The sequence below is a fragment of the Nelusetta ayraudi genome, unplaced genomic scaffold, assembly GCF_046127955.1.
Source record: "Nelusetta ayraudi isolate G7.1 ecotype Tasmania unplaced genomic scaffold, CSIRO-AGI_Nayr_v1 ptg000023l, whole genome shotgun sequence".
In the NCBI taxonomy this organism is placed as follows: Eukaryota; Metazoa; Chordata; class Actinopteri; order Tetraodontiformes; family Monacanthidae; genus Nelusetta; species Nelusetta ayraudi.
In genome coordinates, this window is record NW_027466073.1 from 1,800,513 (window position 1) to 1,823,057 (window position 22,545).

The 22,545-nt window shown below is 44.0% G+C and overlaps 1 protein-coding gene and 1 long non-coding RNA gene across 2 annotated transcripts in view; one reads left to right on the plus strand and one right to left on the minus strand.

The window, feature by feature from the left end:
• The window catches only part of LOC142889659 (uncharacterized), a 250,072-nt gene that overhangs the window by 67,977 nt on the left and 159,550 nt on the right, over positions 1 to 22,545 (minus strand). The gene's annotated exons all lie outside the window — the stretch shown is intronic.
• Positions 1 to 22,545, plus strand: part of LOC142889657 (protein kinase C-binding protein NELL1-like) — a 97,002-nt gene that overhangs the window by 15,894 nt on the left and 58,563 nt on the right. Inside the window, exons 3-8 of the mRNA XM_076028449.1 lie at positions 3,845 to 3,998; positions 14,559 to 14,729; positions 15,799 to 15,895; positions 16,513 to 16,585; positions 16,907 to 16,989; positions 22,150 to 22,308. Coding sequence (XP_075884564.1) covers positions 3,845 to 3,998; positions 14,559 to 14,729; positions 15,799 to 15,895; positions 16,513 to 16,585; positions 16,907 to 16,989; positions 22,150 to 22,308 — 737 coding nt within the window. The remainder of the gene's footprint in view (positions 1 to 3,844; positions 3,999 to 14,558; positions 14,730 to 15,798; positions 15,896 to 16,512; positions 16,586 to 16,906; positions 16,990 to 22,149; positions 22,309 to 22,545) is intronic.

Here is a 22,545-nt window from a genome sequence, read left to right on the forward strand (position 1 = left end):
TTACGACTGGGAAACTACCCGTGGGTGAAGTCAGTGCAAAGGGAATCTGTTTGTCAGAGCCGTTCCTCCGTTGCACACGGAGGTGAATACGACGTGAAGCGACACAGACAATGCGAGACTCACAAAAAGCGTGCTGCTCAACAGGAGGCATCACGTTCTATGGACACCTTCCTACTAAAACCAAAGCAAGATTCAAACTCAGATAAGGTAACAGCTGCTGAAATAACCAGTGCTTATCACACAGTATCACACTCCCAGTCTTACCGGTCAGAAGACCGTGGTAGTAAGCTATCATCAGTTATATTATACTATTATATAAATTATATAATACTACATTGATGATAATGCACTTGCTGCTTGATATTGACTAAGCTGTGCCTCAACACATGACTGTTGTTGTCTATTGTAGACATTCTTGAGAGCTCCTTTATTGGTTGTAATTGTTTGTCTTCACAATCAAATCAAAGCCTCTTTGCCAACCAGGAAGCTGTATTGTCCAGTAAATACAGATATTTCAAATGCATTTCTGTTGTTTCGTTTTTATTTGCATAGTAGTTCTATTAGATATTATCATAGTCCTTTGAATCAAACAGGTGGCAAACACATACTATGTGCAGGGGCGGTTTAGAACTACTGTCCATGCATTGGTAACGTCACTGAGGTGTCCCACATTGTCCCACTCTCTGTCCCACATCTGGTAAGTTGGGATCAGGTCACCCTCTCGGATACAAACAAATAAACATGTGGATGCTGTGAAACTACTTTGGAGTAAATGAGACAGATTAAAAAAAGTTTCAACACGACCATGACGTCATTGATCGGAGATTTATGACATGACGCCCGATCACGAACATTTCAAAAAATGCCAAATATCGGCCGATCTAATATAGCCGATATAATCGGTGTAAAGCCTAACCGGATGGGGCAGAATGGACATTGAAACAGGTTATTAAGGCTAGGTGAAAGTTAAGTCAATGTGATTGGTGTATTCAAAAATCTCAAAAAGCTACAACTCTCCGTTTGAAATTATCATATAGCCTGTATTATAGTCATGGCATGGTCATTTTGGACCTTTAAATTAAACTGTGATAGTTTCATGAACAAGCATTCATTCAGCAGTCAAACATATCACCCATCTGACTAACTGACCTAGCTTTTGTTTGATTGTTTAACATAATATTAGGTTTATGCATATTTTAATGGTATCTAGAAAGTCGTTATCATTTCAACCTTATTTCTTAATCCTTACAGATTCTGAAACAGTTCCAGAGGCCGCTGGAAGCAATGCCCTCGGTTCTTACAGCATTTAAACATGGACTGACTTTTGGAGCCAGCATGGCATTCAGTGAAAATTCATTTTCTACACTTCAAGGTGTCTTCACGGAGCATCGCCTAACAATGCTTCATCAGTGCAAGGCCAACCTTATCAAATTGGCATTTGAAAAGGACTTCAGGAATGAGTGGAGGCAGAAAGGTTTTAAGACTGTTTCACACAAGTCACAAACACCATCTGCCACTATTCTAGAACACCCCCCCACCACCACCACCCTCCTGGTGCTCCCTAGCAGCATGAATGTTTATTCCGGTGTAACTGTTGGCTTCTGTGCTTAGGTTCCTAGATGTGGACCTGTGCGGCGTTGCAGCTGCTTTCTGAACGCCTCTATCCTCTGTTTTATTTACCTCAATAAATGAACACAGCACAACAGTCATAACTGTATTTTGTTTGTTTTATTTCTATATACAAAGATGAACTGCCTCTTGTTAGTGAGAGTGGCCATGGAGCTGCCGTTAAGCCTGAAGCAGATAAAATATAGGTTGGATTAAGCGTGCCCCCCTGAAAAAATGTAAGTAAGTTTACACACTAGTTGAGTTATTAAGCACACATTTTATTTATTGACAATACACAAGATATCTATTTGGAGTGCAGACATTTAGTTAACTTCTGTAGGGTCACACATTGGTTTAGTTATGTTTTCTAATAATGATTTTTTTTGTTGTTTGAGTTACCGGTGAGCAGGTGCTGCTGCTGCAGGTGAAGGCGGGAGGCCAGGCTGACTGGAAGAAAGGGGTCAGCCCAGGAAGAGCAGCAGTTTTATACAGGAAGCTGTCAATTAGGCGGAACCAAGTGGCTGCAGCTTCCTGGGGGGAGGTCTAACGGGTTTAGTTTAGACTTTGCTATTTTTAGTAGATTATTGCTAGTCCAAATGAAGGTTAAATTAGATTAGATTTGTAGGTTAAATGAAGTTATGTATGTTTTGCATAGTTTAGTTGTTTTCATTGTTTGAAATTTAATCGTCATTGTTTCGTGTTTAGTGTGCTTCTCCCCTTTGTGTTTAGTGGTCTGATCAGCCGCGGTATATATGTGCCCTTTTTGTGTCAGCATCAGGAAACACAAACAACGCAACATATGAACCAACAGGTTCATCAGGAGCAATATAGCTGTCTACCCAACTACTAATCTTCATAATAGCCTCCACCACATTCCTACACATAAACATGAGAGGAAAACGAGCAAACAAACAACTCATCCAACTAGTCCAAGAAAAAGACATCTCCATAGCCTCCATAAATGAAACACTCCTCTCAAAAACCTCACAAATCCACATCCCTGACTACAACATCATCAGAAAAGAACGACAGACAGGACATGGAGGAGGAGTAGCAATCCTGATACAAAACATTCCTCTCCTATACAGGATAGAAGCCTGGTAATTGTTTCAGCTGCCGTTATAGCTAACATTTATCTTTTTCAAGTCAGCTGCATTACCGTCTGCGTCAGTGCTCATTTTTACATAAAATTCTTTCAAATGGTCATATGGGTCTGAGCGTCCTCATCCATGTGTACTGGGATGTTGTTGTGACGACTGATAGTGATATATTCGTTGGAGCGACAGACAGGCAGTTTGCGGTTGCTAGATTGGTTGGTTTTCTGCTAAATATTAAGGCCTGTTTACTGTGTGCTTTAACTGGGGTTTCACCTGGAAGACTCTGGACATCTGGCACACTCGTGTATGGAGTTTAGAATGCTGCTCACAAACACCAGAATGAGCGCATTCAACAACAACGCATTCAAATGCAAATAAAGAATGGTTCGTTCACGTTCGCCCTAAACATGAACAAATTCATGAACAATCATTCCGGGGACCTTTTTGTGTGGAGTTTGCATGTTCTCCCTGTGTCTGCGTGGGTTCTCTGCGGGTTCTCCGGCTTCCTCCCACAGTCCAAAAACATGCATGTGAGGTCAATTGAACATTCTAAATTGTCCGTTGGTGTGCATGTGAGTGTGAATGCTTGTTTGTCTCTATGTGGCCCTGCGATGAACTGGCGACTTGTCCAGGGAGTCACCAGTTACCGCCACCTAAATGTGATTTGCAGCTGTTTGCTGTCTGATCTGATTGAGTAAGTGCATTTTTCGAGTCTAAGTGAACTTATTAATGTTTTGTGTTCTTAAAAAAAATTAAGAAATAAAATAATATTTATTTTACATATGATAAGGTGGTGTGTATATATGATATTTTTCACCTTTTCATCCGCTCTGTGGATAGGATACACTGTTTTTGGCTCTATTTGCACAGATTTTATGGTGTAAAACCCAGGCGATTGCTTTGTGGATCTGGCCCTTAGTGCTTTTGTGTGTGTTTTTTCCCCCATGTGTGACGAACCAAGGCGCACACACACACGTATGTGAACGTATCAGCTTACAGTCCAAAAGTGACACCTCGTTTTTGTCTTTCTTCTCCTGCTACTCCTCCTCCTCTTCTGTTGCTCCTCCTCCTCTGTTGCTATTCCTCCTCCACTCCACCTCCTCTTCTTCCTCCTCCTCCTCCTCCTCCTCCCACCGCAGATATCAGCAGGGTGGTCCAGGCTCCTTCTCTACTCTCCCAGAAGGTGGTGCAGCTATTCAGGAGCAGCAGGAGCGACTTCGCCTTCCTGGCCTCCATCCAGCAGAGGCCATCGTCCTCTGGAGTCCTCTTCTACATCCACCACTCACAGCACAGGTAACCACTGCTAGCTGACAGGCTAAGGGCGTGTCTCCACTGGCTCTACTCGGTACGGCTCGGTAGGGACTCGTTTCCATCAAAGATCCCTGGACTTTTATTGGTCCTATATGTCCCCGGACTCATAGGTTTTACTTTTCGTATTGACAATGTTTTGAAAGACATTTTAGTAGGGCTGAGAATGATTTTGTTTAATACTGTTGACTTGTATCAAAACACTGTCCGAGCAGAGAAAATGTAGAAACTGAAACGATCACGAATCTCAGTCGTTTTTTTTTTTTATTATTAAGGTCCTTACACACCGGGTAAAAGGCGAAGCAACGCGAAAAGGCGAATGTTTTGCCAGCAATTTTTTTCTATACACACCAAGCGCGACACAAATATGTGTCCAAAATTCGTGAAGCGAATGATGATTGGGGCTTTTTCTGTCGAGCCAAAGGAGAAACAATGGAGTCAACTATATCCTCAAGTGATGATATCCTGATGGTTGAAAAAAAAAGAAGTGTTTGGGTTCACCCAATATTGTTCTTGAGAGTAAGATGAAGAAGAAGCGGCAGTTATAAACCGTTATTTGACCACGTTATTGAAGTTCCTGTTGCCATAAAATATTTTTCATTTTACTTTGGATGTGCTTGTCATTTAGAAAGCTTTGCGAAAACCAAAGAATAATAGATAGCATTTTTTTTCTTTGAAGTGTGGCAGCCAAGAAGTCTTGTTTCACATAAAACCCACACCAGTGATTTCAAAAGGAGGCGCTTCTTCTATGCGCTGCTCAGGTAAAGGTGCGGAAATCTGCTGGGTAAACAAGCATTCACAGTTTTTTTTTCGTGAGTTGTCTTCCTTTTATTATCCAGAACCTCTCTCTCACTTGACTAAGAGTGTCTTGGAGGCCAGAATGCAGTAACTTGAATCCAATAAATTTCTGCTGCCAAAATTTCTTCAGTTGTCAATGCTCCCATTTGTTTTTGTTTCCCTTTCACGTTGTGAATGAATCTTCTGATCCAAGCAGTTACGTGTAACACTCGGTTTAGGTCACTGTAGTTTTTCAACTCAAGTCATTTCGGTTTTGTTGTATTTTCAGAACTCGTCAGATTTATAACTTCGACAAGACAGATTTTTTTGCATTCAGCATTCTCAGGTGGTTCAAAATCAATTTTGCAGTAATTTATTTCTCTTTGTCTGAGCCAAGTTGGACCTGTCTACCACAGTGAATTTTCCTTTAATTTGTTGACACTGGTTCCTCTTGTGGCGACATCTACTAGATTTTCACTTCCACTGCAGTGATTCCACTGTGCAGGTGCAGTTAAACTCTGTATTTTACGGACTCTATTCTCCACAAAAGGTTTCCACTGTTTTGCTGAACTCTTTACCCAGTGCAAAGTTATCATTGAGTCAGTCTACAGTTTCACTTGGCTTTTTTCCATGTCAAGATGTTTGATGAGGTGGTTACCAAGTCTAGCACCAATAAGTGCGCCTAGTAACTCAAGTCTGGGTAGAGTAACTTTCTTAAGTGGTGCGTCTCTTGTTTTAGAGGTTATAAGAGAAACAACACACTCACCATCTTCAGGAATGACTCTTAGATATGCAGCTGCACAATATGCACTTTCACTTGCATCACTGAACACATGCACTCCTGTTGTCACAGGGCCGGTTTGCTTCACAAGTGCTTCTTGATAACATCTAGATATTTTAATGTTGTCAATGTCAGGTAACCCTTGGCATCACTGATGCCACAGCTTTGAAAGATCTTCGGGCAACTCACAGTCTCATTCAAGTCCACGCTCCCACAATTTTTGGAACAGACACTTTGCTCTGATGGTAAAAGGAGAAAGAAGTCCAACTGGATCATATATGCATGCAGCAGCTTGTAAAATGCCCCTTTTTGTGTTACTAGTTTTCTTCAAAAGGTTAAGCAGGTTTCTCAAATCAAAGACGAAATCATTTTGCTCAGTTCTCCACGCGAGTCCCAGAACCTTGAACACATTCATTCATTTCAACGTTTCCACTCACTGTGAGTGGAAATCCATAGGTTTCTCAACTCATCAGAATTTGTGTTCCATTTACACAAGGTCATTCCTGCATCTTTCAAGATGGCTTTTGCTTGCATGGCTAAACTGGCAGCTTCTTGTACACTAGGTGCACTACAAATCAGGTCATCTACGTACAAGCACTTATCAAGGGTAGATGTTACAGTAGGATACAGCTGTTGGTATTTCATCAAATGCATTTGAATGGTTGCAGCCAATGGAAAAGGACTGGGAGATGCTCCAAACGGTACTCTGGTGATACGCATGATGCGAATATTGACTTTTTCATGATTTTTAGGCAAGTCATTGTTGCCGGCGCCAGACCTAGGGGGAATCTGGACCAGCAGCAAGGGTTACACAGGCTAGGAAGGACTGTGTAACGAGGTGTTTGTTATCTGGGGATCGCAGTGACACACCACACGTTAGCTGACGTTCATGCTCATTTTAATGTCTATGTACAAAAAAGTATAATAAATTTTAAAAAATACTCAGAAACCATAAAAAAAATACATATACAACTCCACTCACACCAACATTACAACGACATCATACAAATCTCTCTCACACACACACACGCGCAGCGGCCGTTAACACAAATCCCAGCCGACATCTTCTACATCCAACATATATCTAATTGCCACTTTTGGTCAACTTTACTGTTTACAATATACTGGACTTTAACAACACAACTCAGCTTGCCGACACTTGCCGGGACATTAGTTAACAAACACACCAATACTGTTTCTTTAACGCCTGTTCATTGTTGCTAAACAGTTTATAAAACATTTGAGTAAACTATTATCAGCTTAGAAAAAGAAAACCATTTATTATTTAACGATACCTGTGGATCGCAGTGACACACCACGCGTTAGCTGACGTCCATGCTCATTTTAATGTGAGCTGCGCATGCGCTGTGTCAGCTACGTCTTCACTGGATCCTCTGCCTTTCCACAGCACCACCTAGTGACGCAAATGGGTATCTTTTGAAACGTGTGTGTATGTCTTTGTGAAATGTCCTGTCAAAGTAAATGTTCAAATAATTCAACTAATACAAAAAAATGATGGGTGGTGTCTGTTTATAAAAAAAGCTTAATAGCAGCGTTTTTTTCCCCCCCAACCTACTACATCATCAGTCCAGAGAAATCTTAATGCATCTCGGTCCTGCTGTCGTATAGAGATCTGTAAAAAAAAAAAAAGGCTTTTGTAATATCAGCCATAAATGCCACTGTATGTTGTCTAAACTTTAATAGTATACTGAGTAGCTCAGGATTCAGATTAGGGCCAGTCTGTAGGCAGTCATTTCGTGATTGACATCCGGGAGCATGTGAAGAAGCGTCAAACTCTTAGTTTAGTGGTTGAGCGCTCTTCATTTATGACTGCTCTGTGTGGAAGATAATGTATGGGGTTGTCAGAAACAACATCATCAAAGGATTCCACTATGCCCTGACTGACATAATCCTGAATGACTTCTCTGTATCGATTAAAAAATGGCACATCATTTCGAAACTTCTTAATAAGCTGACCAAAGCGTTTCTTAGCTACATCATAATTGGAAGACAAGTTATCGTTTTCATTTTCCCAAGGTAGGCTCACCTCGTATCTTCCTTCTTTGAACTGGACTGACTTCTCAAACAGAAGCTGTAACTGCCGCTGGTCAATTAGTCCACGCTTCGTACTGATGTTTTGGTAAGGTGCGTTTATTTCAATTAAATGCAACCAAAGAACACCGTGAAAACTGCAACACAATAAAAGGTTTGATTAGTGCTTGCAACATAAAAATTCAATAACAATACGAGAATAATTAAGAGTGTAAAATTCAAACAGCAAGACCAATTACAACTTACTTAAAACAAAACAAACAACCGAAGCGTCTCAAGCAGCGTAATCAGTGTTCATACAAGTCAGGTGCGCAGTCAGGACAACGCCGTAAACAAGCAGAAGAACCCGAGTGCACATTTTGCTAACAAAACAGGGGAAAACACCAGTCGTAGTTAAACTCATTTAATGTTCCGTTCTGTTTACCTTTACGCTGTCTCTATCCCTCTCGCGCTCTCTTCGTCGCTCTATTTGAGCGCTACCGCGGCAGCTGTTTCCGGTTAGCGGATGTCAACATCCGGATGCCAAATTAAAAGTAGCCGGAAACGCATTACATGATCATTTACAGAAGCTTTGTCTCCGCATCACATTTCTTTCTTTCTCATTGTGTAAGAATCCCCATGGATTCAGTTTCCCAAAAAGAGCGCAATATTTGATGCTTTTCTTCTTGCTGTCCAACACTTACATGCAGCGTTCCATTATCTTTGATTTCTGTCTCTGAGGCTACCTGAAGTGTGGTTACAGGTCCTTGGATGAGCCATCCAAATGTACTGTCTAATGCAGGGGTGTCCAAACTATTTTCACTGAGGGCCACATACATAAAAATATAGGAGGGGCTAGGCCACTTACTAGAACTTAGGTATATAGCCTTAACTTTAGTGTATTAAAGTTGGAAAAATCAATTAAAAGTGGTCAAATATGTTATACTGTTGAATATAATTAAAGACAAAACTGCCTTCATCACAGCTTTTCATAAATGGATCTTTATTGATTGATTCAGAAAAGGCTTTGGTAGCTCATTCTCAGAACAGCAGCCTCAGATTTCTTCTTAGACCGAAGATTTACAGGACAGAGAAAAAACAATAAAGGGGAAAATGGGACGGGTAAATTTCAAGCTTGTTATTTAAGTTATTAGGCTTAGCAACACAGCTATTAACGTTCGTTTGAAACGGTTGTCAACATTAACAGACTGAACTGGACTTAATAACAGGAGTGCTGCATTATTCTGGTGAGTATCAGCTGCGCTGGGTGTGTAAACCGGGCCCTCCAGCTGCGGTGCTGATCCGATGCCACTCGTGCCAAAAATCCGGACAAATGTCACTCCATCAAGGAGGAAATCTGCATCAGATGAGATCAGCTGACTTTGCGTGTGCAGTGTGTAGCTGTGCACAGCGGTGTGTATTCTGTGTTAACAAGAAAAACGCATATAAGAAAGTGGTGCGCAAAAGCAGGGCAGTGTCAGAATTGATGCGCATTATTGATATTTGTCGCGTGTGTACCTGCACATGTATGCTTATTAACGGGTGCTGTGGAATATATTTTTACTCACCTAAAGTGGGAACGGCATTGCACTCAGTGGGAGCAGCTCCCCCTGGTGGTAAAACTAAGAAGTACAATACACTCAGGCAAAAGTTAAAGTGCGGGCCATATTCTATTCTATTGATAACATTTCTTGCGGGTCAATTAAAAATGGACTGCGGGCCGCAGTTTGGACACCCCTGATCTAGATCTACACTTTGGCCATTTCTGATGTTGCTCAATCTTAATTTTACTTTGTTACAAGTTAGAAGTTTTGGTTCACCACTGCCAAAGGTGTGTAGTCTGAGAGTTTCTTCACTTATTTTAGGCAGGTTGAGGGCACGGGAGATATTTTGGCGCACAAAACTACACTGACTCCCTCCGTCTAATAGGCAGCGGGTGAGTTGTCTTTTTACTAAAGTCTCTATCCAGACAGTTCAATGTCCCTATGTATAAGGGCCAACATTGCCTTCTGTGTAGCTGTCGCTGGGATCTATTATCTACCTCTTACCAGGGTAGGGGCTGTTTGCGCAATGCATGGGTAATTGGATTCGCTCAGTGTCAAATCCAGCCACACTTTGGCACAGTTGAATTCCTTCTCCAGGACAATGGAAGCTCCAGAATTCCTCTTGCAAACAAACCTATGCTGCTGAAGCATCTGGGGAGACCCAGCCACTTTTTGGTGAACAAGCTAATCAACGTGTTTACTAAACTTTGAGATTGGGACCTCATAGACGGTTAGGGGCCACATCAGCCGAGGCAGCAGACCAAACTCGAACCTTCAACATCCTAAGCTGGTCCACCTGGTCTGTGTCCTTGAGAGCGGTGTTGTACTAGCATTCTAGACTCTTGACTGGCTTCTCAGTCGCTGTCGGTATGTGTTCCTCGCCAATGTAGAAATGCTGTTTCAACAAATTTATTTTACTGACTGATATGCTCCTGGACTTGCTTGGCTTTATTTTCATCCGGGCCAACCTAATGTTTTCTTGCAGCTTCAACAGTCGACTTGTGCATGCCTTGGTTGTGGTGAGGGTTGTCACATCATCCAAATATGCTCTAATGGGATCCCTCCCAGCCTTAGCCTGTTCTCCTCCCACAACCCACTGAGACGCTCGGATGATGACCTCTATGGCCATGGTGAAGGCTAATGGAAAGATGATGCATCCTGCCATAATTCCCAAATCCAGACGTTGCTATGATGTGGTGTACTCCTCAGTTGTCAGGCACAGCTGTACGTCTTGGAAGTAGGATTTGATGAGGGCAGTGATAGCTTCTGGGAATCTACAACTACGACTCTCTGAAGTAGTCGAAAGCAGACGAGAAGAGACTGTGAGGAAATGATGCCGAAGCGTTGCCGAGGTCCAAAAACACCACATAGAGGTCTCCTCCTTCCTTCTGAGTGGTTTGAATTTGATGCAAGATCATGTTGGCATGCTCCAAACAGCCAGCAAAGCCTGGAATCAATGCCATATACACCATTGTATCGATGTAGTGATTCCTTTCTAGGAAGGTAGTCAGCCTATGAGCCACTACGCTGAAGAAGATTTTGCCTTCAACGTTCAAGCGGCTGATGTGTGTCATAGAAAAATAATCTGAGAGCTGAGTAAAGTAATTAACAACCAAACTGGTCTGTGTTTTATTAACGGAGCTCCAGGCACATGCACACACACAGAGACTGTGTCTGCAGATGTGCAAAGGAGGAAGAGAACTGTAAAGTATTCATAGGGAGGTGGTTTACAACAAAGGTGCAGGATGTAGGGTGATAAGAGCAACTGGAATGTTTCTGTTGGCATTTAAAAAACGAAGAGCATGTTGGCGCGAAGAGAATATCTTTAGCTGACAGGCGCCATTGCGTGGAATGTACATGCTGTTTCTCACAAGACCAAATTGTTTAACCCTTGTGTTGTCTTGCGGGTCAAAAGTGACCCATTATCATGTTTAGCTGTAGAAAAAACACCTTAAACTATCTTTTTCCAACTTGAAATTTTATGACTTTTCCTAAAGGGACCTAAAGGGAAAGTACTTTGTTTTTGTTTATGTGTCTATGTAGTGCTGTACACCACTAGGGTCCTGGGATTGTCTTATGGGTCATTTTTGACCCCTGAATCATAAAAGCATTTAAACACCAGCCCCGCCAACATGTTGGTATTGTTTGCTTCTGCCACACCACCTTCATCAGCCTCCAGAGAAAGTGTAGCACCTCTGGGGCGTTTTTATACAACCTGTATGTGATGACACTTGACACTTAGGAGGACTCAAATACCCAGCTGATGCTGATGCTCTGGAAAATGAATTGGTGGCATATCTGATGGAAGGGTGACCATCAGCTGATGCTGATGCTCTGGAAAATGAATTGGTGGCATATCTGATGGAAGGGTGACCTGCTCACACCACTGGCTGTCAGTGTGGTTTCTTTGTAGGCTAGCTAGGCTCATATGCAAAAGAATATGCAAAATATGATAGGTGTATCACAACTGGCTCACCCCCACAGGTACTCGCCCCTGCACCATCTGTGAGCCAGTGGCATTGCTCTCTCCATCACTCCTTCCCTCAAGGCACCGGTTGGACTCTGCGTGGCAGGGGCATCCTCCTCCCTGAGCCAAGACTAAGCTTGACCGCATACCACAGCTAGACAAGTTGGGTGGCTTCAGCAGGTTATCAAATGGGCACCCCCCTTCACTGGCGTTTCGTTGATTTAAGCAGATGACATCTTGGAGGGGCTCAACGGCAGAATCCAGCGTCCTGGCTCTACCCCCACTGAACACCACCCATCCCTATGTCTTTAGTCCTTCAGTAGGATGACTCTGCCACCGCACCTTTCTTTGTATCCAGATCCAGCGTGAAGCTTCGTCTGCCGGTTTAGTGGTGTTTGCTACTAACCGCTTCCTAGCCAGCCCCTCGATCTCCAGCAATCCGAGGGCTCTCCAGAGCGACTGCCCAGCGAATCCTCTGCAGCCCACTTCCACCGGCAAGTTCCAGGCCTTCCATCCATTTTGCTGGCTCTCGAGGATGAGGGCTTGAGACTTCTTGAGCTTGCACTCATATGCCTCCTCTATCCTCTCTTCCCAGGGTACCGTCCACTCCATGATCACCACCTGTTTGGTATCTTTAGACCACAGTACAATGTCTGGTCTCTGGCTAGTGTGGGCTATCTCTTCTGGGAATTTGAGCTGCTTTTTCAGGTCGGCCCGCATCTCCCAGTCACTTGCTGTAGCCAGGACCCCTTTGCTCCTCCCTCCTGCTGCAGCGCTTCCTCCTGCCCTGACAAAATGGATGAAACGAGGGCCATCCTCTCCATTGTTTTTTCAACTGTCTTCTCTCCTTGACTAGTCGCTCGATCTCCTGCTGTCTACTGGACTTCAATGGGGTGAATGTCTTCTTTACCTTCTCTGCTGTCAAACTGCTCAGTGCCGTAGTTGTAGATTAGCTATCCCATTTCCCCCAACTTCTTTTCTGCAGTTCCCTTCAGTTGTTCCAGGAGTTTGCTGATGTCTTCATTGACTGCCTTCCACACATTTCTCTCACAGGAGTTTGGCCACTTAATAAGTGGCTTAAGCCCTGGCATCCTAGTCTCGGCTGCAGGCTGTTTTAAGCTGTGCTCCTGGCACTCAGGAGTGCTTGGCTCCTCCTTTTCTTCCTCCACTGGGACAGGGGTATTGATGTCCTGCAGACTTTGGTTTTCGTCCTGCTGCTGGACTTCACTTGACTAACTCGACTTGCTTCGTAGGAAGTAGCGATGCAAGGGCCCTACCCCACTGTCGCCAAGCACTTTTTCCTGCCTTGATGTATTCTCAGGCCTGCAGAGGATGTTATTTTGGCCCAGCCACAACTGCAACTCTGGAGCTTGATTCCTGGACTAGATGTTGTTATCTCAGGTATCGTACTGCCCATCATTGTCTGTTTCGTTCCTGGGTCAGTTGCCGTGTTGTCTGTCAGTGAGTCTTCTTCCCACCCCGCTGTCACTGACTCTGGGGATATATCTGGGGAAATGACTGTTAATGACAATGTTATGCATATTGTTATGCTGATTCTAAAATGCACTTAAGTTTTGGTACACATTCACACTTTAAGTGTGAATGTAATGGCTTTGGGATTGTTGCAGTATCAAAAAAGGGGAGATGTCATAGGAGGACTACAGCTAGCAAAGCCATTACAAACTTGGAAATGTGAACATGGCTGAGGGGAAATGAGCCAAATACCTACCATTTTCACCGTGGCGGAAAGTTTCAGGGGAGTAGAATAGTTAGCGTCGGAATACTTGACATGCAACAATGCGGTTTCCATCCAGGTCGTGGAACACTGGACCAGTTTAAAGCTCTCCCCAGGGTGCTCGAGGGTTCATGGGAGCTCACCCAACTGGTCCACATGTGCTTTGTGGATTAGGAGAAGCTGTTTGACGGTGACCCTCGAGGAATCTTGTGGGGGGGTACTCTCGAGTACGGGGTACGTGGCCCTCTGTTAAGGGCCGTTTGGTCCCTGTATGATCGGAGTAAGAGTCTGGTAAGAGACTTGTTCCTTGTGCATGTTGGACTCTGTCATTGGTTCTGTTTATTGTTTTCATAATAATGAAAATAAACATAATAATTATTTTTTTTTAAAACAATTTATTTTCTAGGCACAGCCAGGGGCCAGAGGGGGTCCGGTTTGGGAACCACATGATTGCGTCGCTCTCAAGTCAGAGGCTAGGGTTCTCAACCGGGAAAAGGTGGTATGCCCTCTCCAGGTAGGTGGGAGGCCCCTGCCTTAGGTGGAGGAGTTCAAGTAACTTGGGTTTTTGTTCACGAGTGAGGGAAAGATGGAGGGACAGGGTGAGGAGCTCGGTCACCTGGGAGGAGCTTGCAGTAGAGCCACTGCTCCTCCACATCGAGAGGAGCCAGCTGAGGTGGCTCAGGCATCTGTTTAAGATGCCTCCTGGACGCCTCCCTGGAGAGATGTTCCGGGCATGTCCCACTGGAAGGTGTCCCGAGGAAGACCCAGGACCAGCTGGATGAGCTGGAGGACGTAACTGGGGACAGATAAGTCTGGGTGTCTTTGTTGAGCCTGTTGCCTCTGCGACCTGACTCCGGAAGAGCAGCAGAGGATGGATGGATGTACACCAAAATGCTGTGACAGAAATTAAGTCTAGACTGAACAATGGGAGTGTGGTTTATCTGAGAGTCTCAAAGGCCTCAATCTCACAGAGCATTCTGCAAAGTGGAGCCACCAAATGAGGGCAGTGTCTTCTTCTATGGTCATTACAGGTCTGTGGTTTTCCTCTGAACATCTGTTTGATCCTCTGTTACTGCTGACGGGGTCAGATGGCCACAACATCAAGTATGTGGGTGCCAGTGCTAGCTGCTAGCAGTTAGCTGTGCGTGACCGGAGCCTGCCTGTCGTCTCCCTATCTCATTGACGCCACCCCCCATTCCTCCCTCCGCAGCTATTTTGAGCTGGAGAGCAGCGGCCTGCAGGAGGAGCTACGCTACCGCTACATGTCGGGGGGGCGACGCCACTCACAGTCCTTCCCCTACCGATTGGCTGACGGCCGCTGGCACCAGGTGGCGCTAACACTCAGCGGAGGACACCTGCTGCTGCACATAGACTGCAACAAGTGAGACACACACCCACACTCACAAAAAACACAAACACACACACACAATCACACACACTGCTACTGTCCTGCCACACCAGCTCCTCCTATGTCTCGCAGCCCAGCAGGTGGCGCTGCTACTCCGTGGCCTCTTGAGAGGAGCTGATACATGCAGGAGCTGCAGTGGCAGATGTCGTCCAGCAGGGGACCTGGCAGGGAAAATCCCTCTGAAATCACATGACTCATATGATCCCGTGAGAGTCATGTGAACGAAAACTGAGGAGGACCTTTTGACCTGTCACTTGTTGTTATGGCTCTTTTTAACATTCGGATGCTTCATCTGAATTAAATAATTCAATTAAATTTTTATTTTAATTTTAAACACTTTTAGTCCCAATTTAAGAGTCACTGAGAACTTGTGAAAAATGTTGCTGTACAAACATTGTCACATTGTGAGGAAAATGATTATTTGGACACACCCACCTCGCTGTCCCCCATAGCTAGTGTTAGCCTTTAGCTTAGCATTGGCTAGTTCAAGAGGCATTGCAATGGCATTATTAGCATGGCCTCCAAAGCTGAGCTTCTGGAAAATCCTCTCCCTAATTAACTACAACACAACTGCTCAACAGCAGAGTTCAAACAACTAGTACAACATACTTTGAGCACAATTTGTATCTTTGAAGCACAGAAGCAACCAGCGTGTTTTTCCAATGTGAGCCGTAGAAAGTATACAGATGTGTACAAATGTTGGGAGCAAAAAGTCGTCAGAAAGTGAAATCAAAGTAACTCAAAGGGTTAAAAAGTAAAGAGAGTAAAGTTACTCAAAGTTACTCAACTGTTTTTGCTGCAGTGCCTCAACCGGCCACTGGGAACAACATCCCTGTACGAGAGACCAGAGCCGCCCAGTGTTTTGACCTCTGATCTCGCCTGTGTTTGTTATCGTGTGCGGGTTGACCTCTGACCCCTCTTTTCAGTGTGTGTGTTGACCTCTGACCTGTCTTTTGTGTGTGTGTGTGTGTGTGTGTGTGTGTGTTGACCTCTGACCCCTTCTGTATGTGTTTATCTGACCTCTCCTGTATGTGTGTTGCAGGATCTACGAGCGGCTGATGGAGCCTCCTGCGGCAGTCGTGACCGCCGGCAGTGCAGTGTGGCTGGGTCAGAGAGGTCACAGGAAAGGCCTATTCAAGGTCACCACACACACACACACACACACACACACACACACACACACACACACACACACCTGGTGTGATATCAGCAGTCACGCTGGTCCAATCGTAGTGCTGCTGCTGCTGAGCATCAGCGAGTCAATGGTTCTCTGCAGCAGCTCATTGATTTATTCCAGCTGACACTGTCACTCTTCATCTTCTCGTAGTAGTGTGTATGTGTGAGTGTTTGAGTGAGTATGCGGTGTGTAGGGATAATATCGTAGGAAAAATGGTGAAATTAAAAGAACGGCTCATTGGCAAATTTGTGGAAACTAATTTTTTCTTGCTTTCTTCAAAGTTGATTATATGACCAACAGTCATGTGATCAGTCCCTCCTGGAATCTTCTCTCTGAATCAGTTCTTCTAAAGTTCTGTGACGTCATTAGCATTTTCCACTTTTGTTTCAGTGATTTTTTTCCACACAGACTTTCATCAGCTGACCTTCAGCTCCGTTCACTCTGATACCTGAACCACTTCAGGGTTCTTCTGGTCTGCTGACCTCTAGACCTCATCATCCAGTTAGCCCAGTAGCACTAACAACAGCACTTGCACTAGCACGAAGCAGCATTTTGATGGTTTTTCTCTCCCCCTCATAGGGTGTCATCCAGGATGCCAAGCTGATCTTCGGCCCCAACGGCTACATCGCTCAGTGTCCCAACCTGAACCACAGTGAGTACCACACGCTAGCAAACTAACTAGCTTTTCAAGCTAATAACGTCTCTGACCTCCCACCACTGGAAAGGATTTTTTCTTTGTCGACTTTTTCCTGCTCGCCATGCTTTCACTCTTTCCTCATCTTCTGCCTCCCCTCCTCCTCCCCCACCCCACCTCTTCTCCTTCTCCTCTTCCTCTATTCTCCTCCTCTTACTCTCTCCTCCTCCTCTCCCCTTCCTCTTTCCCCCTCCTTCTTTCTCTCCTGTAATACTCCTCCTCTTTCTCCCTCCCTCCTCTTCATCTTTCTCTACCCCCTACCCCCTCCTCCACCCCTAGCCTGTCCCTCCTGCAGTGACTTCCTCAGCCTGGTTCAGGACATCATGGACCTCCAGGAGTTGTTGGCTAAAATGACCCTCAAGGTGCTGAAATAAAGGGGAGCTTACCTTAGCTTCTCTTATCCAAGCTAACTGTACACATTGCCAGTGTTCGAGCTGCGGTTTTAATATTGAAACAAAAAACAAAATCAAACGAATAAACACAGACTAAAATAGTCGACCGCAGTTTGACCACCAGGGGGCGCACCAATCAACTGCTATGGTTTGAGCAGCAACTGAGCCTCCTAGAAAAGCAGAATTATCATTTGCTGGAAACAATCACAACAAACAAACAAACAAAACAACAAGGTTTTTATGTCTGTGTGAGCAGGCGGCTAATGTGCTAATATGCTAATGCTAATGTGTCTGTTGCGTTCCCTCTTTATTATCAAAGCTTTGTGTTTCCTTTCATGAAAACAGGATTTTTTTTCATTCATTCATTTCAAGCAAAGAATTCCTCACCGAAAAAAACAAACAAAAAACAACAACAACACAAAATCAGCACCTTCATCTGTTTTCAGATGAAAATAAAAACTAGGGCGGTCATTTTTATATATTTATTTTGCACGGTGCCAGTTGCTCAAACAGACAAGTCGTTTGACATTTTCTGGCAACAAGGCAGCTTAGTTCCTCTGGACAACACGTCCAAGACAGTGAGAATAATCTCTCACACGGTACAGATGTGGCAGGTTGTGTTATGTTGCTGCTAAATATCTCGATGTAAACACTTGTGGTTGTTCACTAGACTGATGGATCTTCAGTGATTCAGTGACTTCAGTACATAGTTCAGTCTTTTCAGAGTGAGTTGTCTTAGTGTTCAGTTAGGGGCAACTACCACTCTGGGGCAGTATAACTGGGCTTACAGGTGTGTTCACCTTTGTGTGCTGAGACTCAGATTCAGGCTCTGGGTGTGTCAACACTTGATCAACATGCCTTTTCCATACATATGATACTGGACCAGTCTTTTCCATTACAACCCCTTGTGACCACTTCTACTCCCCCCTCCTATAGTCACGCACCAACACTGACTCCCCACAACAAACTGTCTGTCTTTAGTGTGCTGTTGGCATAGTAGTTTTTGTGCCTCATGCGAGCTGTGAACAATCCCAGCAACACTGGGTTTCAGGCAGTCCAGCCGAGAGCACAGCCTGCGTCTGAGGAACAATATAGCTGGCGTTCCCTGTGTAGTGGCATGGAGGGTGTTGCGGTAGGTCAGCGGAAATGAATCCAGACGCCTCTCGAGGCTTTCAATGCATGTTTGAATGTTTGCACAAAACACTCAGACAAAACCATCAGTGGCAGGATGATATGGTGCAGAGCGGATGTGTTTGACTCCATTTAACTTCAGAAACATACTGAATTCCTCTCAACAAAACTGAGGTCCATTATCACTCACAATAATGTGTGGGGTGCCATAACGAATAAAAAGTCCCCTAAGCACTTGAATAGTCTTGTTAGCTGTGGTACAGTCCATGACATGCACCTCAGGCCACTTGGAATGTGTGTCCTTAAAATGGACCAGCAAAGTCTACATGTATCCTTTCTCAAGGCCTGGAGGGCCACATGGTGAAGATGTGCGAGTCCAGGCTCTTTTTGTACACACTGACAGAAGGGATAAGATTTAGCCCGGAGCTCAATCTGCGAGTCAATGCTGGGCCGCTATACATAACTGCGTGCCAAGCACTTTATCCTCACCACACCTGGATGTGCTGTGTAGCTCCTTCAACACACAGGGATGTAGTTTAGATGGAACTATCACTCTCACACCCCACATGAGACAATCATGTTGAATTGTGAGATCATGACGACGCAACATATAGGGTGACAGCTTCTCGTCTGTATCTTTTGCAGCTGGAAAACGACCAGTCGAGACCATTTTTAGGATTTGAGACAAGATGGGGTCAGACTTGGTGTTACGGATAATTTCAGAGTTACTGACTAGTAGTGTGTCCAGCTGTGCAGCGTAGAACACCTCTCCCTGCACGTAAAGAACCTTTCCTGTATTTGATGGTGTAATCATGCACTGACAGGAGAAGTGCCCATTACTGCATTCGAGCCGCAGCCATCGATGGTGTACTTTTCAAGTTCAAAGTTCATTTAATGGTTGCAGAACAGTGGCCGGGTCTAGAATAAAATGACTATAATAGTTTAACATTCCAAGAAATGAACATACTGTAGCTGGCTGACATCACACGGTGTTGGTGCTTCCACAATAGCATGTACCTTGTCTGGAGATTTATGGTGACCAGCTGCATCGATGATAGCCCAAGTGTTCCACGGACTCTGAGGCGATACTCCTCTAGCTTGCCCAGGACTGCATCCAATGTTTTCAAATGTGTCTGCTCATCAGGACCACTGATGAGGATGTTGTCCATTTAACACTGAGTATATGGCAATCCAAGTAGCACTTGATCCATGGCTTTCTGGAACAAGGCAGGCGATGATGCTACACCGAATAGTAAACAGTTAAACCTGAATAGTCCTTTCTGTGTCGAGATAGTCAGCAGCTGTTTCGACTCCTCTTCCATCACCATTTGTAGATATGCATTTGACAAATCCAATTTACTCAAGTGTTGACCTCCAGCTAGTGACGGAACAAGGTCCTCAATGCATGGAATGGGGTACTTGTCAACACAGAGGGCTGGGTTGATGGTGACTTTAGCCAGTACGTACATTACGGTTTTGAATGCAAACTCTATGCAAACAACAGTGAGTCGTGGTGTTGCTAATTACTTACTTAGATTGGCCATTTCACTGTGTGTCCTTTCATCGCTTGTATGTGTGTATTTGTATGTTTGTTTGCTTCATCTCTCTTGCACTCTGATAGATACTGACAAATAAAAACGTACACAAATATGTTATTAATACGTTAACTTCAACAGCCCTTAAAAAAAAAAACAAGAAAAAACACAATTCTGTGAGCTGTTATTCTGATTAGGTTGTTTTAATCAACTGATTAGGAAAAAAATAAACCTGCAGGAGTTTGTTGTGTTTGTAAAAGGAGGCAGAAGAATCACATCTGCTTCGAGTCGTTTCCTTTTTTGGTTAAAATAAAACAAAATGAACAATTGGAAGGATTTTCTTCTGCAGATGTGCCAAAAAAAAAAAACTTTATGAGGAAGAAACCCAAATAAAGCATCACACTGAAGTCAGAGTCCATCAATAAATGTTCTATAATAATCAATACTGTGGAAAAAATGACTTACTGACTCACTGATGCAGGGCCACTTTACTGTTATAGCCAGAGGTCAGAAGGTCATGACCTCTAACTATGACTGCCTCAGCATCACAACTTAGTCACTTGTTCAGTTCTCACGTTTATCTACAAATACACACACAAAAATTGTATAGATATAGCTATATATACACACACACACACACACACACACACACACACACACACATATATATACAGTAGCGGCTGCTGGTCTTTCAAGGAGGAGGGGAAGCTCATTTTCAGCCTACCTCATAAAATGCATTTGTTTACTTATACGGAAATTGTACCCTCAATTCCTTTCAAGAAAATGACCTGTGACCCTGTTGTACCAACTAGACGTCTTTTCCAGGGACTTGACCAGTGTCCTCTCAATTGCCAGCAGAGCTCAGCTGCTTAAGCTGCCTTAGACTTGAGCTGCTTTAAGCAGGAGAAGCTTCTCTCTACACCTGCAGATGTAGCTCCAATCTTTGCCATTTATGACAAGTTTGTACAGCTGAGGTATTGCACTGTCCAACTCCATGTCTTTCAGAAAACAGCAAGAAATCACACAGCTTTCCTCTGTTGCCCTGCAAGTCCTGGTTTGAACGTAGGGCTTGAAGTTCAGACCTCAGTCTCCCTGAATCAAAGCCATAACTTTTTAGGACACTCATATTATCTGACATGATGTGAAGCTTGCTGGAGCTACTGCGCGAGGCTCGTGTGAAGTGTGACTGCTTGGGAGTGCTTTGTGACGGGGGAGACGCTCAGCAGCTCCCGCTGTGTCAGAAGTCAGAGTCTCCAAACACAAGCAGCTACAGTCTACAAAAACACCAGAAATAGACGCTAGAATTGTCGCTAGACGTTTTTAACAAAGACAAAGTCGCTAAGAGGATCTGTAGAGTCTCCGGATTGACTCAAAAAAAAGGAATGAAATACTTGAAAAATGCTTCGGCGGATGTTTATACTTCACTGTGAATCAAAAAGGGGTTCCGCCTCAAACATCATCCAATCATCATGCAGAAGCCGAGCGTCCGATGGGCGGGACAAAGCCCAGCATTTATCCAATGACCGTCAAGTTTCGCTGCAGTGGAACAACCCACTCCATGCTTCACCATTGAATTCAATAGACGCTCAGCGTCTGCACGGTCTAAGCACTGTGACGCTGTGGGGATGAATGAGAAGAAAGTTGCGTCAGTTACCTGCGATAAGTTGAAGATTCTGAACAAAAGATGAACGCGTTCTATCACATATTTAGTCAATGAAATGTACACACAACAGTACATATTTGACCACTTATTTTCTGACATTTTAGGGGAAGCTGAACTTCCCTTGCAGTCTTAGTGCAATCACCTAACACAAGCAGCTACAGTCTACAAAAACGCCAGAAATAGATGTTAGAATTGTCGCTAGATTCAGCCTCAAGCAAATCATACAATCATCATGCAGAAGCTGAGTGTCCGGGCCAGCCGAGGCCAGCCCACCGCTCCATAGACCCCTAGTGACGCTGAGTGTCCGATGGGTGGGACAAAGCCCAGCATTTATCCAATGACTGTCGAGTTTCGCTGCAGTGGAACACTCAATGCTTCCCCACTTCCCCACTGAATTCAGTAGATGCTCAGCGTTGACACGGTCTAAGCACGGTGACGATGCGGAGATGAATGAGAAAGAAGTCTGAACAAAAGATGAACATGTTCTATCGCATATTTAGTCAATGAAATGTACACACAACATGTTTGACCACTTATTTTCTGACATTTTAGGGGAAGCTGAGCTTCCCTTGCAGTCATATATATATTTATATATATATATATACGTATATATATATATACACACACACATATTTATACACACACACATATATACATATACATATATATATATATGTATATATATACATATATATATATATATATATGCACACACACACACACACACACACATAATACAGGCAGGGTGTGTGGTCAGAGGTCAGGTGTTTGACGATGCCCCCCCGCTTAACCCACCCCCAGCTTACCTCCACTGAGTCTCGGCTCAACCAACTGGAGTCCTGCCACTGCCAGAGGAGCTGCAGTAGCAACAGCAACAGCAACAGAAGCAGCATCAGCGCTCCCAATGGCGACCAACAGCAGTGGGCGGAGAATGAGAGCTGCCGGAGCTGCACCTGTCAGGTGGGTCAGCTGACCAGGGGAGGGTGTGAGGGTGATGACTGCTTGACTCCATGTTTTATTTCAAGTTTATGCAAGCAATTCAGTTCATTTTATGGTTGTTGGTTTTTGCATCCAAACTAAAATGTGGAAGTTTTACCTTTTTTAAAAAAAATAATATTTTCTTTTATTAATTATTATTAATATTATTATTATTATTGATCCTACTGGAGTGTCGATGGAGCTGTCTGAAGGTTGTGT